The sequence below is a fragment of the Nematolebias whitei genome, chromosome 9, assembly GCF_014905685.2.
Source record: "Nematolebias whitei isolate Nwh7 chromosome 9, NemWhi1, whole genome shotgun sequence".
NCBI lineage: Eukaryota > Metazoa > Chordata > Actinopteri > Cyprinodontiformes > Rivulidae > Nematolebias > Nematolebias whitei.
In genome coordinates, this window is record NC_056506.1 from 36,202,518 (window position 1) to 36,225,193 (window position 22,676).

Consider the following 22,676-nt stretch of genomic DNA (forward strand, 5'->3'; position numbering starts at 1 on the left):
TGTGTGTGTGTGTGTGTGTGTGTGTGTGTGTGTGTGTGTGTGTGTGTTGTAGTAATGACAAGACTGCAGTTCACCTACATGTTGCAGTGCACTAACTGTGGGTCACTGTAACAGTCTTAAATATAGAGCACCAAAGTCACAATCGGTCTTTTTGCCCTACAATTATATTCAAAAGAGTGAAACCTCAGTCTATTAGTTCTCCAACTGTCTGCTTCATTACCACGTCTTCACATGTAGTGGCAGAGCACTGTGGCAGCCAATCAGGAAAGATAGTACAGTCATTTGAAAGTCAGACGGTGGTACAGTCAGTGTGTCAGTGGAACTAATTCTCTGCATTGTTCACAGACACATTTTACTGAACCACAAATCTGCTCGTACACTGGATTAGACTAAACTACTGAGCATGAAAACATGCTCTATATCTTTATTAATATATAAAACCAACTAGACATGTTAAAGGGGTGGTTGACAAGCTACAGAGAATAGCAGTAGTGGAAACATGACAATCCGGGACCACTAGCATGAGAAGCTCAAGAAATACTTGTCAAAGTCAAAAAAAAAAATGGCAAGTTGGCTTTCTTGGACTGTGAGGTCTCAGTCTCTGATAGAGGACATTTGCAAACTGAGGTGTACCGCAAACCCACCCACACAGACCAGTATTTGCAGTTTGACTCCCATCACCCTTTGGAGCACAAGTTAGGAGTCATCAGGACTCTGTATCACAGAGCAGACAGCGTCCCCACTAGCTCAGGAGCCAGGCAGAAGGAGAAATCCCACACAAGACAGGCTCTAGAGCAATGTGGATATCCTAACTGGGCCTTCCTAAAAGCAGAGAAGAAACCCAAACAGGACTCCAGTCAGCCAACAGGTGAAAAGGAGGAACCCAGACCCAGACCAGTGGTCATTCCATATGTTGAGGGAGTATCAGAGAAACTGAGACGTTTATTTTCTAAACATAACGTCCCAGTGGCTTTTAAACCCCAAAATACATTACGGCAAAGACTGGTTCATCCCAAAGATCCAGTCCCCCGGCACAAACAGAGTAATGTTGTGTATGCTGTTCAGTGTCAGGAGGGCTGTGATCAGTCTTACATCGGGGAAACAAAACAGCCACTGGCCAAAAGGATGGCCCAGCACAGAAGATCAACATCATCAGGCCAGGACTCTGCGGTCTACACTCATCTCCAGGCCAGCGGTCACTCTTTCAGGGATGAAGATGTGCACATCCTGGACAGAGAGGAACGATGGTTTGAGAGAGGAGTAAAGGAGGCCATCTTTGTGAAAAGAAACCGTCCATCATTAAACAGGGGTGGAGGCCTACGTGTTCAACTGTCCCCCTCTTACAATGCTGTGATTGCTAGTATCACTCAGCCCTCTGTGAACAGTAAACAGCCATCAGTGTGCTAATGATCTATTGTTAGGCTGATGGTCCTTCTTGAGCATGTGATCAGCTGGTTTTGGTTGTCAGCAGCAAAACTGGTTGATCCACTCTGAGAAGGTGCTATTTAAGAGACTGAGCTGAAAACAGCACCTCAGACTGAAGAAGTCTCTCGGACGAGAGACGAAACGTTTCTACATTTTTTGTTGTTTTGCTTTGGGTTTTTTTTGTTTTTTTTAATGTCCAGAGGACCAGATTTAACTTTTTTAGATTTTTCTACCTGGATTATTGAGCATGCATCAGGATACTTGTCAAAGTAATTTTGGTAAAGGTTTATGGAAGTTTGTCTCTAAGGTCGTTTTCACACCAGATAGTCCGGTAGACTCGGTTCGGTTCGGGACCAATATTCATGACATTTTGTTTACATTTGAGCTGGTGCGTTTGCATTCACACTGCACTGTGCAGTCGAGTCAACCTGTTGAACCAACCTATTCCCCCGCTCGCCTGTGGGGGCGCTGCACCAAGAACTACTGAAAGAAACGACACAAAAACCTCTGAAGACACGTCTTCTTCTTCTTCTGTAAATAAAAATAAAATGAAGTTTTAGCAAGTTTTAGCAGTTTTAGGAGTTATATTTTGTCATTTTTCAAAAATGGACTTAGCATGAGCAGATGAGACAGAAGACCATGGAGAATATTGTTTTTCCACACAAGGCAGCTGACGGCTCCATATGAGGTCAGAGAAATGCGTGTTTGTTTACCCTGCGGAGCGGGTCCGGTCTGTTTACATTCACACTGTACTCGAACCACGCTAGAGTTCGCTTCTACTGGACCGAGACCTAGGTTTTAGCCCGGGCCAGAGTTCGCCTTTTTGTTCCGTGACAGAGTTCGATGGCTCGTTCACACCTCCCTAAACGAGCCGGACTTTCTAGGAAAACGAGCTAGAGTTCGATTAAGGTGGACTAAACAGGGCTAGTGTGAATGCACCCTTACTAACATTAAAATAATGTGTGTGAGATAAAAGTTGTTTTGTCTGCTCAGAGAGGAGCCAGCAGGTGCACGGAGGAGCACCTGATAACTTCAAGGTCTTCTCCTTGTCTGTAAGCTGGAAAGCCGAAGTCTGATAAGTGTGTATTATAAAGCACTTCCTGCTTCAGGTTGTTTTCACACCTGATAGTCCGGTAGACTCGGTTGGGGATCAATATTCATGACATTTTGTTTACATTTGAGCTGGTGCGTTTGCATTCACACTGCCCTGTGCAGTCCAGCCAACCTGTTGAACCAACCTGTTCCCCCACTCGCCTGTGGTGGCGCTGCACCAAGAACTACTGAAAGAAACTATGCAAAAACCTCTGAAGAAGACACTTCTTCTTCTTCTGGAAATAAAAACAAAAACGGAGTGGCGTCAAGTTTTAGCGGTTTTAGGAGTTATATTTTGTCATTTTTCAACAATGGACTCAGCATGAGTGGAAGATGAGGCAGAAGACCATGGACAATGTTGTTTTTCACACATAGCAAGCTGACAGCTCCATATGAGGTAAGAGAAATGCGTGTTTGTTTGCTCTGCGCTGTACTCCAATTTCTGCTTGCAGAGCGGTGCCCAGTCTGCTTGCTTTCACACTGTACTCGAACCGCGCTAGAGTTTCCTTCTACCGGACCGAGATCTAGGTTTTAGACCGGGCCATAGGTCGCCTTTTTGTTCCGTGACAGAGTTCGATGACGCGTTCACACTTCCCCAAATGAACTGGACTTCCTAGGCAAACGGGCTAGAGTTTGGGACAACAGGGCTGGTGTGAATGCACCCTCACTGTCCGGTGTGTATATATATACTCACTGATGAGGTTCTAAGCATGTAACTTTGTATATCGGTGAAAACCTGTTTTCGTGACGATCTGCCCTTACTAGTAAAGACCAGTTAAAAATCTTCTCATGTCCTTAGAGTGGCTTATTTGAGTGAGTAGATGATGAAAGGATATTTATTTTATCCAACATTTTGGTCCTTGAATTCTGGCCCCAAATCCTCTTAAAGAGAAAATGGAGAAATTGTGGAAAATCTCAGCTCAGAGATGCCGGTGGTCACTGGAGTTTTCAGGACTGTGACCCACAAACAGATCCAAGAAACTTTCTCAGAGACTTCAGTCCAGAAGAGCTCAGAGGTAGGAACAGCCTAATGGGCCCGGCTTACTCCATCTAAATTCATCCATGTTGTCTTCATTCTTTGTTGAAATCAGGTCTCTCTTGTAAATGAGTCCTCGAGGCTCAATGGGATTTACCTGTCTAAATAAAGGTTGAATGAATTACTCCATCCGAAGCCGAACAGTCGACTTGTGGTTGACTTAATGCAGGACGTTCGTTTTCACACACCTTTCATATTCATGAGACACAGGTGCAGAGCTCCTGGGAACCCCCTCCTGCTGCAGTCTACGTCACCACACAGGTTTCTTCCCACCAGAGTCTCCACTCCATCCCTGCAGCCGCTGTTTGGCCACAAATCTATCATGAAGAAAGCGCCACACTTTTCAGTAGACAGACTCCTCCTTCGTGCACAGTGTCTGAGCTTTCTCTATCCAAGAGTTTTTGACCATTTGAATAATTTAGTGTGTTTGAAGCAGATGAATGTCTGAGCGCTACTCCGCATTGACAAACACGCCCACAAACTTGTGATCAATCACACAACACTTTGTGGATACTCCTGTAAGAAAACGTTTGGCCCAGGCCTTGTGTTGAGAAGGAGTGGGCCAAGCTGCTCTGAGAACAAAACGACGTGATATTTGTCAATGAGAGATGATTTTTCAGTTTCAGAGTAAATATGCAGGGCCCTTAACCCACAAGTTCTCAAGCATTGAGGCCTGTGTATATCAGTAAATGATTACCTAACTCCCTCATTGCACTATTGTTTAAAAAAAATTTTTTCAACAGTATAACAAAACTTTGAAAATTTTGTTATGGTTTTGATGTGCCACCCCAGATTTTTTTACTGGTCACATTTGGCCCCCTTTAGTAAATGTTCTCAAGGTGCCCCTGGTCCCACTTTGTTAATTTGGTAAAGGTAAAACAAAAACATTTTTTTTTTTTTTAAAGGAAAAACATCAGCTTTTTAAAAATCCCAACACTCACCACAATCATAAAGAAGTATGTAACTGTGTATTTGCTGAGGTTTACACAACTGAGTTTAATTTTCCTGTTATTATTTTATGTTCCTAATGTCCCTGGGGTGAACAGGTGATGCTAAATCAATAATACAAATGATGATTTTTTTTGTGTGTTGTTTCTGTCAAAAACTAAGGGATGTCTTGTTGCGTAAGTGTCTGTGAACAGGCTTCTACTGAACAATCCAAAAATTAACAATTCTGTTTATGCCTGCAGGCAATTTATGCAATATTCAATTCAGTTATTGACAAAAAGGCACACATAATTTATGTTTCAGAGTGGACACTCAGAATTAGCAAGAGGATGGATCGCTGGAGAGGTGTTCCATGTTTCTAAGGCACCTGATAGAGAAAGAGCCCCATCTGCAGGATTTAGTCATGACTGGAACAAACACCAACCCCTGTCAGTGAACTTCCTCTGCATCTCTTTGTCTACGTAAAGCCTAATGAGCCTCCTGAGAGCATGCGCAGGTGAACTCGCTGGAAGAGGAAACTACCTGTGTCTGCCATAACAATGCTGCATGCTTCGGTTTTTTTTTTTTTTCTTCTACTTACAAAAAAAAACTGTATCTGCAGATTTTGGTCAGAGGAGTGCAGTACTTTGTCCAGGAAAAAGGGGTGTCCTCTTTCACAGAGTTGACTTAGTGAAGAGTAATTTTGAAGCAGTCAGCATGAAATCAGCGTTTCTGGGTTCTCCTTTAACTAGAACAGAAACACACAGGTACCCTGGGGAGAAGAAGGTAAGAAATTAAATACACAAAAGCGCATTCCCACTTACATCCGGGTCATGAACTGTAACTTCTTCCTATGTGCATGGACTCTAGGCTCAAATATCACTGAGTCCAGCCAGGGAGGAAGACCTTTGCAGAACAAAGGGAACGCCTGATGACAACGAGCTTGCTGGTGACACTCTGCTTTTTCCCCGAGCTACAAAGGGATGACCTGCCTTTGCCAGCTTGTTCAAATTGTTTCCCTCCTTTGAGTTATTTTAAGGTTTGAGAATGACATCAAAGCCAAAAACAGAGAAACAGGCGGACGGAGGCGGGGGGTCGTTTTATTGAAGTGTGGAGGGATGAAAAGGAGAGGAGCAAAGTTGCAAAGTTGAGTGGTGTTGAAGAGAGAAACGGGAATAGGAACAGAAGGTCAGATTCAGGAGTTCAGAGGGATTAGGCGAAGTAACCTTCAAAAGGTCGTGCACGTTTCATGCAAAATGACCCTCGTTTTAAGGTCCCTGATGAGTCAACAGGCAGCTTGCATGCCTAAAACATTAAATGAATATAAAGCAGTAAAAGTGTACAGTCCTAAAGTACTAGCTGAGAAATGCTCATAATGATGTGATTCGCTTGCTTTAGCCAGCTCCTCAGATCTCTGCGGTGCTTTTGTGTCCAAAAGAGCTGGCAACAGTGCAGAGGTATGAGACAGATGTGTGTGTCAGTCATTACTGTAATCGCTCCATTTACTTCATCTACCCTGGGAGGGATGGTTGGTCAGCGCCATCTGGATACGCACGCACACGCAGACACACACAAACACTCACACTCAACCCAAACATGGCAATTGCCAGTTTCTTGGGTAGTCATCCAGAAAAGTGTTGAAATGATCTGTGTTTGTGTGTCCATGATGGAACCACTTTGTCCTCATGTCTTTCTTTCCCTTCTTTTTCATTCACATATTTGTCTCCACGTTTAACGGTCTTCAAATATGTTTTTGAATTTGCTAATCCTGGAAGACTGCAAGACAAAGTGAGAAAGTTTGAGGCAAGTAGCTCCAACCACATAGACTTGTTTTTGACTCCCTACGCCTGAGAAGATGATAGCCGTCGCTGTTTGTGTTTGTGGCTGAAAGATGAAAAAGACTATTGGCTCATCGAAATGCAATTTCCTCTTTTCTGAGGACAGGAAAATGGTGATGAGGACGGGAGGAGAGGAGTGGTCGAGGAGCGAGCTGGCGAGAGCGCCAGGCTCCTGACGCTCAGGACTCAAGAACGGCAGCTTGATTGTCAAGCGACACGTAGTCATGGCAACGACAAATGGAGAGAGTAGAGAGAAAGAGAGGTGGAGGGGGAAAAACACTGAGGGAGATGTTTCAGGATAAAACTACATTTCATGGAGGCTAAGGATGGTTTAGTAAGTGCTTTGCCATGCTACATTGGAGAAGAATATTACATTCACTTCCTGGTGATATTTCACTCCCAGTCAAGAGCTGGCAGATTAAAAACTGCCTGAGGATACATTTTTTCATGTACCCTCACTCATCCCACGTGGGTTACTCAGCAATGTTCAGTAATACACTTAAATATGTATCACCAAGTGAATATCTCCATTCTGCTGTTGTTCTGCTCTTCATCACTTCATCCTCTCTGTCATTTGTATTCAGCGAGCTTCTCAGCTCAGCTCATGCTCCACACCCCACCAGCTATTCACCCCCCCCCCCCCCCACCCCCCATTGTTCTGAGATCTCTTTTTCTAGCCACCATCCCTGCAGAGCAGAGCTGACATTGGGCATGAGGTCAGAGAGATGGGCAGCCATGCTCCTTCTGTCAGCCAGCTCAAATGGGCTTAGCTACAGCCTGAGGAGACACCCAAGGGACACCCCCACCCTCAGTAGCCTCAGGCTTTGGATGGGCATACAAACGCAAGAGCCACACAATCAATCAGACACTTTGGCAGGTACGTAATAACACATGCACACTTTATTATAAAGTGATGCACTCCCTCAGTTGTAGCTTTATGATTCCTTCTCACAAACACACGCACGTGCACTTTCTGACAATGAGACGTGCATTTGTGGGATTTAGGAAGGACAGACTCATTTGGAGAACGGCCACGGACCATTGGCTGGTGTGGTCAGTGTTGTGAACAAATGATTTATTCAATGATGATGAATAATGAGCATTTATACTTAAAAAAAAAAAAAACATGTATTAAGCGCATGCACAGTAAAAAAAAATAAAGACATCAATCGCATCGAATGTTGTAAATAAACAAAGATATATTTGCGCACAAGCACACCACTCTCTGGATAAATAAACACTTTTCTTTGCCATTAAACATTTAAGTTTTCAATAGAGCCTCTGCTGAAAAGCTACCGTCCATTAGAGGATAATACTGTTTTATATTGATTTTCCCTAAATATGGATCAAATGGATGACTATAAGGTTAGCGATGCACTTAAATGTCAGACATCTCAGAAAAGCCCAGGCTTCTGCTGCAACTCTATTTGGAATTGGGATACGATTATGTCTGTGCATTAATGTTAAAGTCAAAAGGCGCTGGATCTTTAAAAAGGGTAATCATTGCCGTGGTATTTCTGGTAACACAGTTAGAGAAATGTTCCATTTTTCCATGTTTTTACATAAATGGCATAACATTTGTAATAGGATGTCATGGTTAGGGTCACTTTGGATTACAGTGGACACTGTCTGCTTGGGAGCGCTGTACCAACCTGCCCCCTGGTGGTGATGATACGCATTGCATGAATTTATGGAAGAGGAGAAGCTCATTTCCGCATTCTCTTAGAGAATCTCTTTTCAAATAATAAATATGTTTACCCAGATGGAAAAGAAAATAATAACCTTGTTTACTTCCTACATGCAAACACCAATCCATTCTGACCACTAACAAAGTATGTAACAGTGAATGAGTGATATAACACTTGTTGATAAAAAAAACTGCACCTATAGATGTTACTTTTGTCATGTGCTACCCATTTAAAGCAAACCAGCTCATTCATAACCCATGTAGACCAACAGCACTACCCTATAGAAGGAGCTTCCCCTTAAAATGACAAACAAGTGGTCAAAGAAGACAGCTAAGACTGAGGTGTTTTCTCAGTCTCCAAACTCTCCAGATGTTGAGGACTGATGGTAGTAGAGAAAAGCAAACCCATCTCATTGACAGGGCTTCACTCCTCAAGAGACCTTCAGATGTTTATGCCCATGATTGCTCAAAGATATTTTTCCTATAATGCTTTTCCTACAATTTGATCAATCTTGTTCTCATGAGACATCACTGAAAACCTGAGTGTGCATACTTTCAGGTGTGATATCCTTACATGTCCTCGGGGACTCACTGTTGTTTGATCACCTCTGAGGGTTCGGGTTACCTGGATAGGGTTTCAGGCTTTACAGGCTCCACAAATACACACCACCACTGAGGGTAATGAAGTCTGTCCATGCATACTGCCACAGTGACATCAGCACCTGTCTATCAAGGTGTGTACAAATCCAGCTGATCAGAGGAAAAAGGAGAAACTAAGTTTGGACCTTTGCTGTACAATAATTTTTGTGGATATATCCAATTATAGCATCAGATATTTCCCTGCAGGATTGAAGCGTCTGCTATCTTACTCTTCTCGGGTTTCACATTCCTCCAAACACAGAGTCTCGAGCGAGAAGCCTTCTGTTTTCATTTTCTTCCCACCAGCTGAGTCTTCATGGCTGAGCCAACGGGCATCAGAAGTAACAGTGGGCGTATGAGCAGTGGAGGGGCCGGGGGAGTGCGCGTCCCCCAGGATCCCTCTGTCAAAGCCGGGGTGGTGCTGTCGGATGAAAGAGTGGACTTCCTTCGGGAGCAGGCCTTCTGTGTGCTGCGTGTGAAGACGGATAAGTGGAACCGTTTTATTGCTGCAGATGAGAATCAAAAGATTATACTGGATTTTCTGGACCACATCTTTAGCAGCAGGCTGCTGCTCTTCACTGGTCCTGGAGGGACCCTGCATGCAGGGGACTCTCAGGTAAGACGTGCACCCAAGCTAAAGACAAGTAAACTCAGGCATAAAGAAATGTGCATCAACAGGACAAATCTTTGCTTCTGTAAATCTTTGTATTTCCTCCGTTTGAGTCAATTTAGAATGCAAATCAAACTGATTACAACTTAAGTAAACGTTTAAGAGATGCGAAAAAATAACTTTACTAATCTATTAAAAATGGCATGTTTTATAGATTTTCACACACAAATGAAACCCAAACCAACACACTATAAAAAGAAATAAAGCATTTTGCACATATATGCATATATGTTTACGTATATGTATATGTACACACATATATATGTATATATGCATACTTATATGTATAAATACTGTATATGGATATATAGATACATATATAGATATGTATATGTAAATATGCATATATGTATGTGTACAGTATATGTACATGTTTATTTACATGTATGTATATGCATGTATATGTATATGTATGTACATGTGTATGTATATATATATATATATTTATGTATTTATCTATACTATATGTGTATGTATATATATATATGCATACTGTATGTATGTATACTATATGTGTATGTATATATATGCATACTGTGTGTATGTATACATACGTGTGTATATGTATACATATGTATATATATGTATACTATATGTATATATGGACATGGTTATGGATATACATATGTATATATGCATGTAAATGTATATGCATATATGTATGTATATTTAAGTATATGTATACTGCATGTATATGTATATGCATATGTTCATATATGTACGTTTAAGTACATATATGGATATGGATATATATATGTATGTATATGCATTTGTATATATATATATATATATATACTGTATGTATATGAACAATATTTGTACATATATATATATATATATATACGTGTATGCATATGTATATGTAAATGCAGTAAAGGTTTATGTCTCTTTAGTTTGCTGTTTTTTTATTTATTTAATCTAACCAACACATTTTTTGAAATAAGTCGTTACTTATTTCTGGAGCTTTCAATACTTTTGAAAGCGTTCCTACTGTTTTTGCACCTGTGAAGTCTTCTCCACCATGGAAGACGAAGCTCCTCTGTGTGCTAAAGAGAGGCGTCAAGAGAATTTCCCGCCAAGACTTCAGACACCAACTGAGGCTGGGAGAAATACCTGGATACCCAATAGAACACCTCCCTGTTGTCATCTCTGAGGTTGGACAAATGTGTGTGTGTGGGGGGGGGGGGGGGGGGGTGTGAAACACAATATATGTCCACACACATCCATGTGTTTGTACAGGTTCTGGTGTGTGTGCTGTCCAACGGGCTGAACCATGAGGACTGGCCACAGGTGGTTTCTGATGACATCCATCAACACCTGGAGAGGCTGCGGAGCAAAGTGGTGACTCTGAGAGGCCGAGCTGAAGGAAGAACTCTGCTACCCCTGCCCCTGTGTGTGGAGCGGGCCCAGCCTCAAGATATTGTTTTCAGGTTAGGGTGAACATGTAAAGCGATACAGAGTACTTCTGAGTGGTGTCATCATCTTTTTTTTTTTTTTTTTTTTTTTTTTACTTTTTGTTGCTTTTTACAAAATCACCACATGCAGATAATTTCCTTTGTTGTTTTTTTGCAGAATTAGAATAGAAAGGAAGGTAACATGTTAGTTTAGAGTTACTGAGGGATTCAAACTAATTAAAAAGATTTATAACTCTACTATGATGACATTCAGCTCACTGAGAACTTTTTCTTTTTCAATTTGGAGTTTTTTGCTTGAAGTACTTTCATGTTCCACAGCTCGCACGGCTGCTATTTTTATCCTCTCTGATTGCCTCACTGTCTGTTCCCCCCTGCAGCACAGATGGATGGCCACTGGACCATGGCTTGTTATACTCTATAGAAACTTTGATAGTTCAGTGGTCTGGACAGATCTGGAATGTGCTGAAGAAAGACTCAGGCATGCTCCTGCTACAGGGGGACCACCCAGGCCCCAACGTAGAGCTCCAGTTCTGGGCCAGTCAGAGGGAAAACCTGCTGGGCATCCAGGCGCAAGTACGACATTAGTTCTGTGGAAGTTAGCAGGGGAGCATTTAATTTCATGTTAAATTTACTCCGAACTATAAATCCAAACAGTCAGAAAAAAAAAATTCTATGCAAGGGACCCCTGGTATTTTTTGTCTTTTTTTTTTTTTAAGTACAGTCCATCTGTTTGTTTGGTGTACTTATACAGTACTTTCAATCTTTAGCTCAGTCTAAGTTCTGTATACTTTGTGCTATTGTAGCCCTTCATACATAAAAATGTACATTTCAGTTCAGGAAATGGGTGTTTTTTTTAATTATTGACCATAATTTAACAGGCAGATCCCACTGAGATGACAGAGCTCTTTTGCAAGGGAGGTCTGGGTCTGAAAGCAGCCTAACACGCATATTTTGACATGCTAACATACAATGATTTTTTTATTTTATTGTACTTTTATGGGTTTAAAAAAGAACTTGTTTTTTAACAAATATTTTCCTCAAAGAAAAACATATTAAGATTTCTTAAGTTCCTTGAAAAACATTGCTTTCTTTGCATACTTGCTCTCTTCTTGATTTCCTCTGCAAATTTTAGTTTTTAGCTATCATTCTGTTACTTTTAGCTTTTAGCAAGCCTTTAGCCACATTTAGCTTTTATGAAGGCTTTTGCTACTTTTTGCATCTGGTACTTTTAGCTTTTAGGTAGTGTGTTGCTCCTTAATCAGCCTGTTCTCATCATTAGCCAAGAATCAGCATCTTAATCCTCACTGAGTATCTGTCAATATTGTAAACATCAGCTGATGACCCAGAATTATCAAGTTGCTTACTGATGTGCTGTTGTGTTTTGGAGGGGAAATAAATCTTTACTTTTATGTTTTGTACATTTAAATTGCAATGTTTAAAATGGGTAAAATTGCCATTAAATATTTTTCAATTTATGCACAAACAGCACAATGAAGAAATTCAACAAAGTTTTAGAATACTTTAAAAGTTCAAGTTAAATTTCAAAATGCAGAGTTTGTTGTTTTCCTGGCAGTAAATGCTAAACAAATAACACTTGGCTGGGAAATTTATTAATTTAATATCAGTATAAATAAATCAGCTCAAATTACCCATAGTAAGGTTGAGAACTGAGAGGTCCTGTATAATGTGTGAAGTCCTGTTTTTAGATCCAGAGCTCCAAAGTGGAGCGGATCATGGAGATCCTGAGAAGAGTGAAGAGCAGTTACTACGCTGCCTTTAAGGACGTCTGCATCAAAGTCAACGAGGGTAGATCTTCATTTCCTGACTCTGTTATCTACTCACTCCCATTATTTTTACACAAGACGTAAATGAAACGGACATTGTCTGAATATCAAAGTTCATGCTCAATAATCCAGATAAAAATCCAACAATGTTCAGTCAGGTCATCTGGATGGTTCCTTTTTTATTTTTTGAGACATTTCGTCCTTCATCCAAAAGACTTCATTAGTCCGAGGAGCCACAACAATCAGTCCCACAAGCAGCACACTCACATAGTGGGCCAACCAGTTTGATGGTGACAAGATGGATTCTGGAGTTCGCCGTCTCCCCCGTCGACTCCTCTGAGGCAGCCATAGCTGACTGAGTTTGGTGTGGGTTGTCGGACTGATTAAGTTCTTTGGATGAAGGACAAAACATCTCAGCAAAAAGGAAACAATTCAGATGACCTCATTAAACTTTGTTGGATTTATTACCTGGATTACTGAACATGAACTTTGACATTTTGAACCACTTTGGCCATGGAGGAGTCAACGGAGGAAAGGGCGAGTCCCATAAACCATCTTATCACCATCAAACTGGTTGGCCCCCTATGTGAGTGTGCTGCTTGTGGGACTGAGTTTGTTGTGGCTCCTCAGACTGATGAAGTGCTATGGATGAAGGACGAAACGTCTCAACAACAAAAAATAAAAAAGAAACCTTCCAGAGAACCTGACTGAACTTTGTTGGATTGGCTGAATACTTGAAACACTCAGTTACACATGTAAACACATTTCCCCCTTGGCACATTTCTTTTTTTTTTTTTACTTTATAGACAAAAACAATTTAGTTTTTTATGTCAAGCTCACAATATGCATGGTTTCTTCAAATAAAATGGATCAAAGAAGTCAGCTCTGTCCCCCACCCCCTGTCGTGTTTCTGTAAACCACTGATCCTTCTGGATGGGTTTCTTACAGCTGTGCTGGAAGCAGAGGACATAGATCTGTATTTGCGTCCTCTGAGGAGACAGATCGCCAACTTAGAGGAGCGAGGTTTCCCCCTGATGGAAAGTCTGCTGCCGCCTCTTTTGCACACACTTTGCCTCATCTGGAGTCACTCCAAGTACTACTGCACTTCACAGCGAATGGTGGTTCTCCTGCGGGAGTTCAGTAACCTGATCATTGAAAAGGTACACACATGAATATCTGTGTATGTATAAAGAGGAGAAGTAACACAACTAAAACGTGCAATTTTTTTTAATGGCCGCGCATCTTCAGGCTATTGCGTACCTCATCCCTGAAGAACTGTTTAAAATGGAGCTTGAGGAGGGGATGGAGAGAGTGCAGATCAGCGTTTCAGTTCTGCGTACCTTCAGGAACCTGTTTTACACCTACCGTCTGCAGATACCTAATTACTACAAACCCCACCAGGAAATAAAGTTGTGGGACTTCCCAGAAACGCTTGTCTTTAAACGTTCGGACTGCATCATGGAAAGACTTCTCATGATTGAGGTGAGTATTTGAAAGCAACTCATTCTGCAGACACAAACACACAAATTCATTCAACCTTTATTTATGCAGGTTAGTCTCACTGAGTCACGAGGATTCATTTACAAGAGAGGCCTGATTTAAACATGAAAACACAGATGGGGTACACACAACAATAAACAGTCATCAAAAGCATATAAAATGAAAAGTAAATAAAAGTAGTTATATAAAACAAAAGAAAAAATAAGATACATTGTAAAATGGGGTAAAATATTAAAACAGGAACGTCTGCGTTGATTTTTGCCATGAACTTAACAATTGTTTAAAGTCCCTTGGAAAGGCCAAAGTCGACAGCTTCAGATCTTTTTGCAAGGTGTTCCAGGTTGCAGGAGCAGAGTAAGAGAAGGCCTTTTGTCAAATTCAGTTCACACTGAGGGGACACTGCAGGTAATGATGTCTTGAGAGTGCACGCTGTAGCTGCACTGACGACATGACATGTAGGAGGAGATGTATGAAGGCAGCAGACCAAGAAGTTCTTTAAAGATGAAAATGCACCAGTGTGAAAGTCTGCGTGAAGTTAATGATGACCAATTGACTAATTGATACTGAGTTCAGTGATGGAAACAATAGTTACAGCTAGTTCTGAATCTTAGCGCACCGTGGTAAACAAACAAACAAACCAACAAACTCAACAGGAACACCATTTGTAGATAAGATATAAGGAAGGACTGCTGGAACCGACTTCCTGTTTGAAAACAACATCCCTTTGGTTTTTATCAGGATTTAGCACCAGTTTGAGACGGAACAGATCTGACTGGATGATGTCGAACACAGACTGTAGCTGGAAAACTGTAGCAACTGATTTAGCTCAACAGTAAATAACTGTGTCGTCTGCATATAAATGTAAGGATGTGCCAGGAATGGTCTGACCTACATTACTTATATAGATTGTAAAGAGGGTGGGTCCTAAGACTGAGCCTTGTAGTACACCATTGTCGACAGTTAAATAACTGGAAGAAGTACCATTATGTTGAACACATTGTCTCTGATCTGAGATGTAATTGGAAAACCAACTGATATTGTGATCTGAAACCAATGTGTGAGAGCTTACATGAGCCACACACATGGGCAACAACGTTATCACCCTTTTGCCTTTGATGGTGGGCCATAAAGACAGCAGAACAAATCCAACTGGCATTTTTGTCATCCATTTATAAAGCAAGATGTCTTATGAACATTTGGTTGTGTGCCTGATTTGTGCAATCTTTTCAGTCTTGTCTACAAAGTTTGTCTCCTCTCCCACATGTAGGAACTCTTTGCAACAGCACTGGATTTTCTGAAGCTGGAGAAGGTTGAACTGGGTGGATCAAGAGGAAAAATCCTCAGCGAGATGGTCTTCAGCATGAGCGAGGAGTTTCATGACTGCTGGCGGACCCTGAGAGAGAGCAAATATGATCCTTTAGACTATTCTAATGATGTGAGACGCTCTAAGACTGCTGCTGTTGTCTTTGATGTTACACTACAGTTTATTATTTTAGGCCCCAAAGGGCTGTAAGTCAAAGTGATTTATAAGTAGCATCAACAGGCACAGCCCAAAAAATCAAAAATAACAATTAGATGTTATTTTTCTGCCCAGCCGTGCAGTAATTGAAAGGTAGTAAAGCCAAGAGGTTGCTAAGCAACGCACAAGAAGCAGTGACTGGAGCCATTATTGCTCAGCGCATCAATATTTAATTTACTAGATGTAAATTTTATTTTACAACAGCTTCCAGTGTGAGTCAGAAAAGAAACTCAATCTTAAATTGATTTGTGTCATAATGTATTTTCCTCAAGTGTTTGTGTTGTTTCAGCCAAAACTGATTAACTGAGCTAAGGAGACGTTAAATGGCTGCACTGAAAATTTAATGAAAGGGAAATTGCACGTAAATAGAGTCAAGATCGAAGCTTTTCAATCACTCAGAGAAAGTAAAAAAACAACAAAAAAAAATCCATCTTCTCTTCTCCGTTTCTTTCCAGGACTTTGTGCACCACTTCAAACGTTTTGTGGAGCAGTACAGAGATTTTGACGAAAGGTTGGGGACTGTTCTAAATATGGCTTTTCACCACTCACAAAACTTAAATTCAGCCTTTAAGGTAAAATACCTGCAAGCATTTTGTAAAAAATTAAATTAAATTAAAAAATAAGTAGACGTTCATCATGTTAACCAGATGTAATCAGTCTGTTATTTTTTATATTTAATGAGTCTAAAACATGCACTAACTTTTGTTTCTCGTCTAGTTGTTGAAGATATTTGGATCTCTTCTGGAGAGACCCAGGATTCAGGAGCTGTTTTCTTCAAATTACACTGTGTTGTTGGACATGTTCAACCAGGAAATAAACCACTGTCAGTTAATACTGGATCAGCACCGAGATGGGGTGAGACAGACTGAGATTTAATAGTCTCCCCAACATCTTTCATTATTTCTTAGCTGGACTCATTTAAAAATATTCAAAAAACACAACTATATTAAATTTTTTGCCATCTGACTGAGTGTCCGTGAGTCAAAGTGGAGTAATTTAGAGGTTAAAAGGACATGTGATGACTCCTATACTTGCAATCACCCAGGTAAAAACAAAAAAGTGTCAAGCGATGCTTAGCTAATGAAGCTGTTTATTTCAGCTGCAGTCTGGTTGTACAATCCTTGGAAAAAATGTGCCTCCAGTGTCGGGGAACCTCAGATGGTCTCAGGAGCTTCGGAATCGCATCCTCACTAACAGGAGCAACTTCTGCCAGCTGGCTCATGCGTACGAAACAGCTCTGTTCGACAAACGCAAATGCACACAAACAAAACTTTACATTGATCACTGGGAACAAGTTAAGTTAATAATATAGTGTTGTACAGGATAGAGATGGCTTTTTCAGTCTGTTTCTTCTTCCAGGCCTCTGGGGTGTGCTGAGGCAGACGATGTGCTCAGGAAGTGTGAACGTGTTCTGGAGATTTTGGAAAAGCAAGATGAGGACCTGTTCGCTGAGTGGACAGAGGGACTGGAGGAAATCTGCCGAACGCATCTCAAAGAGCCACTGTTGACGCTGGACACTGACACAGGCCTCTTCCAGGTCAACTTCAGTCCAGCTGTAAGCACCTTAACTCTAAATGTCATGGCTTAAAAACTGCTCTGCCCATTAAATTGTGTATTATTTTGGAGGGTTGTTTGCCTTTTACATTTTACCAGTCTTGTTTGCAAATGAGGTCCACCGAGAGCTTTGCGCTCAGGCCGCCCTCCACTGTCTGTTCAGTGCTTCTGATTCTTTCTGTGTCTACAACTAATAACCTGCATGTAAGGTGTTTGGGGAAGCTTTATAAATTGTTCCGACCGAAAAACAAAACATTAGAGTTCACTAATAATCACCAAGGACAAAATCAGAGCTATGATCCAACAATAATCAAGTTTTATCAGATGATATTAAAAGTTACACTTTCTTCCACTGTTGTTTGTCCCCAGCTAACATCTGTGCTGAGGGAGGTCAAATATCTGGGCGCGCTGAAGAACCAAAACATTCCTAAAGCTGCTCTGCATCTTTACTCCAAACAAGAGAGACTTTGCATGGTGGGTAGATATATTGTGCAGTTCTACTTGTGAGACTGAAGGTTATGATGACATAATTGTATGTTTAGTACTGCACTCGGTCCTGTAGTATACACAGACGCTGACCTTGGTGACCCAACAGTACAACAAGCTCCACAGTACCATCCTGGCTGTGGAGCTGGGGCTGGTGAGAGACGAGCTGGACAGGGTGAGACAACAGATCAGTCCAGCCCTCCTGGAGTTGACCTGGGCTCAGGATGACATTTGGGACTACATTCAGAGTACGCAAGAACTGGTCAAGGTACTAGCGGAGAATCATTTTGACACATGATGGCTTTTTTCTGTTTGTATTTTTTTTTTAAAGAAAGAAAAATGTGTCTGCTTAGCATAAAATCTGGTGCACATTTTATATTATTCAAGCCAAGTTTTCCTGAAACAAGGCTTGGAGTACAAGTGAGTGGTCAAAGGCAAAACAAAAAGCACATTTACACATATAAAGAACAAAATGCAGTGCTGGACCACAGAGAAACATTCACATGGACGACAAAGTCCATGCTTAATAATCCAGGTATACAATCCAACATTTTTCAGTCAGGTCATCTGGACAGTTTCTTTTTTTATGCTGAAACGTTTCGCCTTCGATCCGGAAGACTTCATCAGTCAAGGAAACACAACAAAACTGATTCTTCCCCCAACAGCTTACTCCAAAGTGGAACAAACCAGTTATGTTGGTGCTAAAATGGTCTCTTTTTCATGCCCCCTCCTCCATTACCGGCCCTCTTCCTTGTTGACAGTCATTGTTGACAGTCATTGTTGTTTTCAACCAGTTTGACATGACTGTCAACAAAGAAGAGGGCCGGCAATGGAGGAGGGGGCATGACAAAGAGACCATCTTATCACAAACAAAACTGGTTTGTTCCACTTTGGAGTAAGCTGTTGGGGCAAGAATCAGTTTTGTGTTTCCTTGACTGATGAAGCCTTCCGGATCGAAGGCGAAACGTTTCAGCACAAAAAAAAAAAGAAACTGTCCAGATGACCTGACTGAAAAATGTTGTATTCACATAGACGGTCTACAAAATGGCCCCAAGAGTCCTGAAGCACACTTTCTCCAGAACTGGCCATGCCTTCAACAAGTGGTTGTCATAACTAAGGGGAAAATCCCTATCCACCTTATTCCTAGGCCCCATGGTGCCTTGCATGAACTGTAGGCACGATTTCTAATGCGGACCAGAACCAGCATTTGTTTCTCCAAGCATTGTGGATTTAAACATGTAGGAACACCACCTGTCAGAGCTCAAACAGGACAATATAATCATACCGCTGCCTGCTGAGGACGAGGGATGGAGGACGACCTGAAGTGGCTGCAGATGACATATTTAGCTGCTTCATTGGCTCGGTTGCTTCCCACGGTGAAGCAATGAACAACCTGAAAAGCTCTGATGCATATTAGGATCTACACAGTACACAGTAATAAGGTTACTCTCATTTTGTTAAAAGTGGTGGAACACGATCTTATTTACTTTAAAGCAGACATAGAGCCCAGCCAAATCCTTAAAGTTCTCCATCATTGAGCTTGGGTTAATTGCAGAGAAAATCATAATACCAAAGACGAACAAATACTATAACACTGTGCCCATCATACACTTGAAATCATACCTGATATTCCAATCATTCTCAGTTGGGTCATCTGGACAGTTTATTTTTTATAGACTGAGAATTATTGGATTTGGTACCTGGATGATTGAGCATGAACTTTGTTGAATACCTGATATTCTCATCACTGTTTTCAATCTTTCTGAGGGTCTATTGTCTCTTCTCCAGTGGTTTATTGTAGTCCAGCCACAAAGTAAGATGCAGGTTTTCCTCCGTCGGCCGTTTGTCAACAAAGTGAAATGAGCACACATGCAGCGTTTTGGGTGGTCACTTCAAGTTCAGATTTTTCAGCCACATTCTTCTTAATTCCTCATCTGTAGGTAGGTGATGGAAACTATGCCGCTTTTCACAGGAACACTCTTTTTGTTTTGGGTCCGTGTTCAAAACACTGCTGTTGTAACCACCAATTTAGTTTGGTCTGGTTGTTCGTGCAGCCACGAACAGCACAACAGGTACCTGAACTACGCATGGCTATTTTAATCAACTGTACGGTTGTTAAATACATGTGAACAAAACAAAAATAGAGTTTTATCTGCTAAACTCAATGCAAATTACTTTCAAATAAATTTGCCATGTGACCAGCTCAGTCAACTGACCCTTCTGACGTGGCGCTTGTCGTTGAGGTAGGTGTGTAACTAATAAATCCGTCCTACAAGAAACAAGAAACCGGACACATCCTACCCCGAAGAAGGCATTTCATATAACTCTGCCCTGTCTCTCTCTAAAACAACTTAATAAAGAAAAGAAAATGGAAAGACAATAACTACAAAGTAACCATAAAATATAAAAGCATAAAATATAAACAAGATATAACCAAGAAAATATCAAATTACTTCTTTAGTATACTTTACATTTATTAATATTAACTGTTGATTCCTTATTTTGTTTTCTTTTTTCTTTTGCCAGAGCCTTTCCGGTCGAGTTGAGAAGAGTAAAGCTAATGTTGAAGCCATTCAGGCGCTCATGGGCAAATTCAGCAATCAAGCTTTCATCACCAGAAAAGCCCATGACTCTACTCTCCTTAACTTCTCTGAGATCGATGAGAGTGTTTCCAAACAACGTGCTCTCATCAGCAGCACAGGGGAGCAGATACACAAACTACTGCAGGTATCATCACCACCTTACTGTTGAATCTCTGCACAGAAAAGAATAGCAAATGCAAATATCAGAGAAAGTCAACCATTAAAGGAATTGTCTTTGTTTTTTTCCTACTATGATCCAGGAGAACCAGTGTCTCCTGGGTGTGGGAGATGGAGACAGCAGTGAATGGAGGGCTTACAAAGACCATGTGGACAGGATGATTGTCTCCGGCTTCTCTAGCGCTGTCCGCTGCTCCCTGCAGTACTTCATGGACAACACTGACGCAGCTCGCTCTATTACACCGCTGTTTGAAATTAAGCTGGTACTGAACAGCAATGAGGTGACCTTTGACCCTTCACTGGACTTGAACCACGGGAGTAACTTCTATGATATTGTGGATAAAATGGTGGCCAGCATCACAAACATTGCATCCTTTATTCCCAGAGTGGCAACACACACGCAGCTGAATGACTATCAGGTGGTGTGCACCGATTAGATTATATATTCACCGTGTGAATTCCTCAAACACACAAACACCCTTGACATGTGCAATCTTGGTTTCTCATCTTGTAGTGTGACATAAATGAAATGGAGGATTTATCAGAGATGCGTCATGTCATTTGTTCACGGGCGCGTGCGTCTGTTGCTAAGGTTTGTGCCTTTTTTTTCATTCGTTACTGCTCATGTCGAGTTTCTATAAGTGTAAAGATTGTTTTGTTTTCAGGTCAAGGAGTACCAGGCTTCATTTTCCAGCTACCGCTACCTTTGGACTGACGACAGGTCAGATCTGCCTGACTGCTATATTTACTGGGTTAAATTCCTTCTGAGTAAAAAAGTATATTTAAGTGTTTTGACCTTTGATGTCTACTATCTATCTGTTTTAGGTCTGAGTTTATGAGGCAGTTTCTGCTCTATGGTCATGTGTTAAGCACGGAGGAAGCCGAACTTTATGCTGATTATGAGCTGAAAAAGAATCCACCCACCCTGAGCAACTTTAAAGATCAAGTGTGTAGCACTTTTTCTGGCTCACGCCTTTAATTTACGCTATACTTTTTGTGATTTAATTTCCTTATGTTTTTGGCAATCTAAGTACTCTCCTGTGGTATTTTAGCTATTCATATATCAAAATGTTCAGCTCATTAAGGGCATGGGGCTATAGTTGGTTTTTATAACTTTATGCTGTTTGAAAGATCCTTTATTATTACTACGTATCGTGGTGTTTTGCTACTTTTTGCTTTTAACTAACCATTTGCTGCTTTTACTTAACTTTTTATTTATATTAGCTTTGAGATAGCCTTTTGTTAATTTAAGCTTACATCTACCATTCTGAAACATTTTATATTAGTTTAGCTTTACTTTTGTTACATTAAGATTTGAACAAACCTTTTGCTACTTTAGGCATTTAGCATCTTTTCGCAAATCAACAAGTCATCAACTCAGTTTTGACTTCTTCAGCAAATTTTAGCCCTCGTTATTCACCATACCTTTAAACAGAAAATGCAGAGAGCTGTCCTGTTGGATAAAAATATCCTCTATTCATCTTACTTTCTCAAATAAGTCACACTCAACAGGAGAAGATTTCTAATTGGTTTTACTTGCAAGAGCAGACTTTCACAACAGGTTACACAGATGTATAGAAGTTTTACATGCATGGAGCCCAGTCACGAGAATCTTCCACGGGTAGCGTGCGAAAATTGTTTTTATATGTTTATCAGCTCCTGGCTCACAGGCAGACTGGTGCTGGCCATCCAGCTGCACATGCAGGATCATCTGAGAGAGAAAAGAACTCTCTGGTATCTCAAACACATGGTTCATGGGCAGTTGCAGCCATAGTATTTAAAAACATCCATAAACCTTGACCAAAATTCCCTCACGTGTTCTGTTAAATCACAGTGAGTGTGTTGTTCCTCCATCCAGATCAATCTCTTTGAGTCTCTTTATGTGCGAGTGAGCAAGATGGAGGACAAGAAGGTGTTTAGCGGCTGGCTGCAGCTGGACATTAGACCCTTCAAGCACACACTGATGAACGTGATCAAGAGGTGGAGCTGGATGTTTAAAGAGCATCTTCTCAACCACGTCAACCTGAGGTTAAACACGCAAATCTACAAGCCGCCGTCGTATTTTTTGACCAAGAAATCTAACTTGAGTTTCTTTTGTTCTCTGCAGTGTGAGGGAATTGGCTTGTTTTCTCGAGGACACAGCCATTGGTCTTTCTACGAAGGTGTCAGATGGGGATTATGCAGGTCTGGTGAGCATAATGGGGCACCTCATGGCCATACGAAATAGACAGATAAGTAATGAGCAGCACTTTAAGCCGCTCAAGTCGACTGCTGAACTCCTCAAATCCTATGGACAGCAACTTCCAGAGAGTGTCTACACACAGCTCGAGGCACGTTAACTGCAC

The 22,676-nt window shown here is 41.2% G+C and overlaps 1 protein-coding gene across 1 annotated transcript in view; it reads left to right on the forward strand.

Moving 5' to 3' along the window:
• Positions 1–8,960: 8,960 nt before the first annotated feature.
• Positions 8,961–22,676, forward strand: part of dnah9l (dynein, axonemal, heavy polypeptide 9 like) — a 46,181-nt gene continuing 32,465 nt past the window's right edge. Inside the window, exons 1-21 of the mRNA XM_037681346.1 lie at positions 8,961–9,260; positions 10,325–10,468; positions 10,554–10,744; positions 11,107–11,302; positions 12,436–12,535; positions 13,462–13,673; positions 13,762–13,995; positions 15,281–15,448; positions 15,988–16,104; positions 16,250–16,387; positions 16,632–16,756; positions 16,892–17,087; positions 17,456–17,560; positions 17,649–17,840; positions 20,099–20,299; positions 20,415–20,750; positions 20,846–20,923; positions 20,997–21,052; positions 21,157–21,277; positions 22,190–22,359; positions 22,439–22,661. Coding sequence (XP_037537274.1) covers positions 8,961–9,260; positions 10,325–10,468; positions 10,554–10,744; positions 11,107–11,302; positions 12,436–12,535; positions 13,462–13,673; positions 13,762–13,995; positions 15,281–15,448; positions 15,988–16,104; positions 16,250–16,387; positions 16,632–16,756; positions 16,892–17,087; positions 17,456–17,560; positions 17,649–17,840; positions 20,099–20,299; positions 20,415–20,750; positions 20,846–20,923; positions 20,997–21,052; positions 21,157–21,277; positions 22,190–22,359; positions 22,439–22,661 — 3,603 coding nt within the window. The remainder of the gene's footprint in view (positions 9,261–10,324; positions 10,469–10,553; positions 10,745–11,106; positions 11,303–12,435; positions 12,536–13,461; positions 13,674–13,761; positions 13,996–15,280; positions 15,449–15,987; positions 16,105–16,249; positions 16,388–16,631; positions 16,757–16,891; positions 17,088–17,455; positions 17,561–17,648; positions 17,841–20,098; positions 20,300–20,414; positions 20,751–20,845; positions 20,924–20,996; positions 21,053–21,156; positions 21,278–22,189; positions 22,360–22,438; positions 22,662–22,676) is intronic.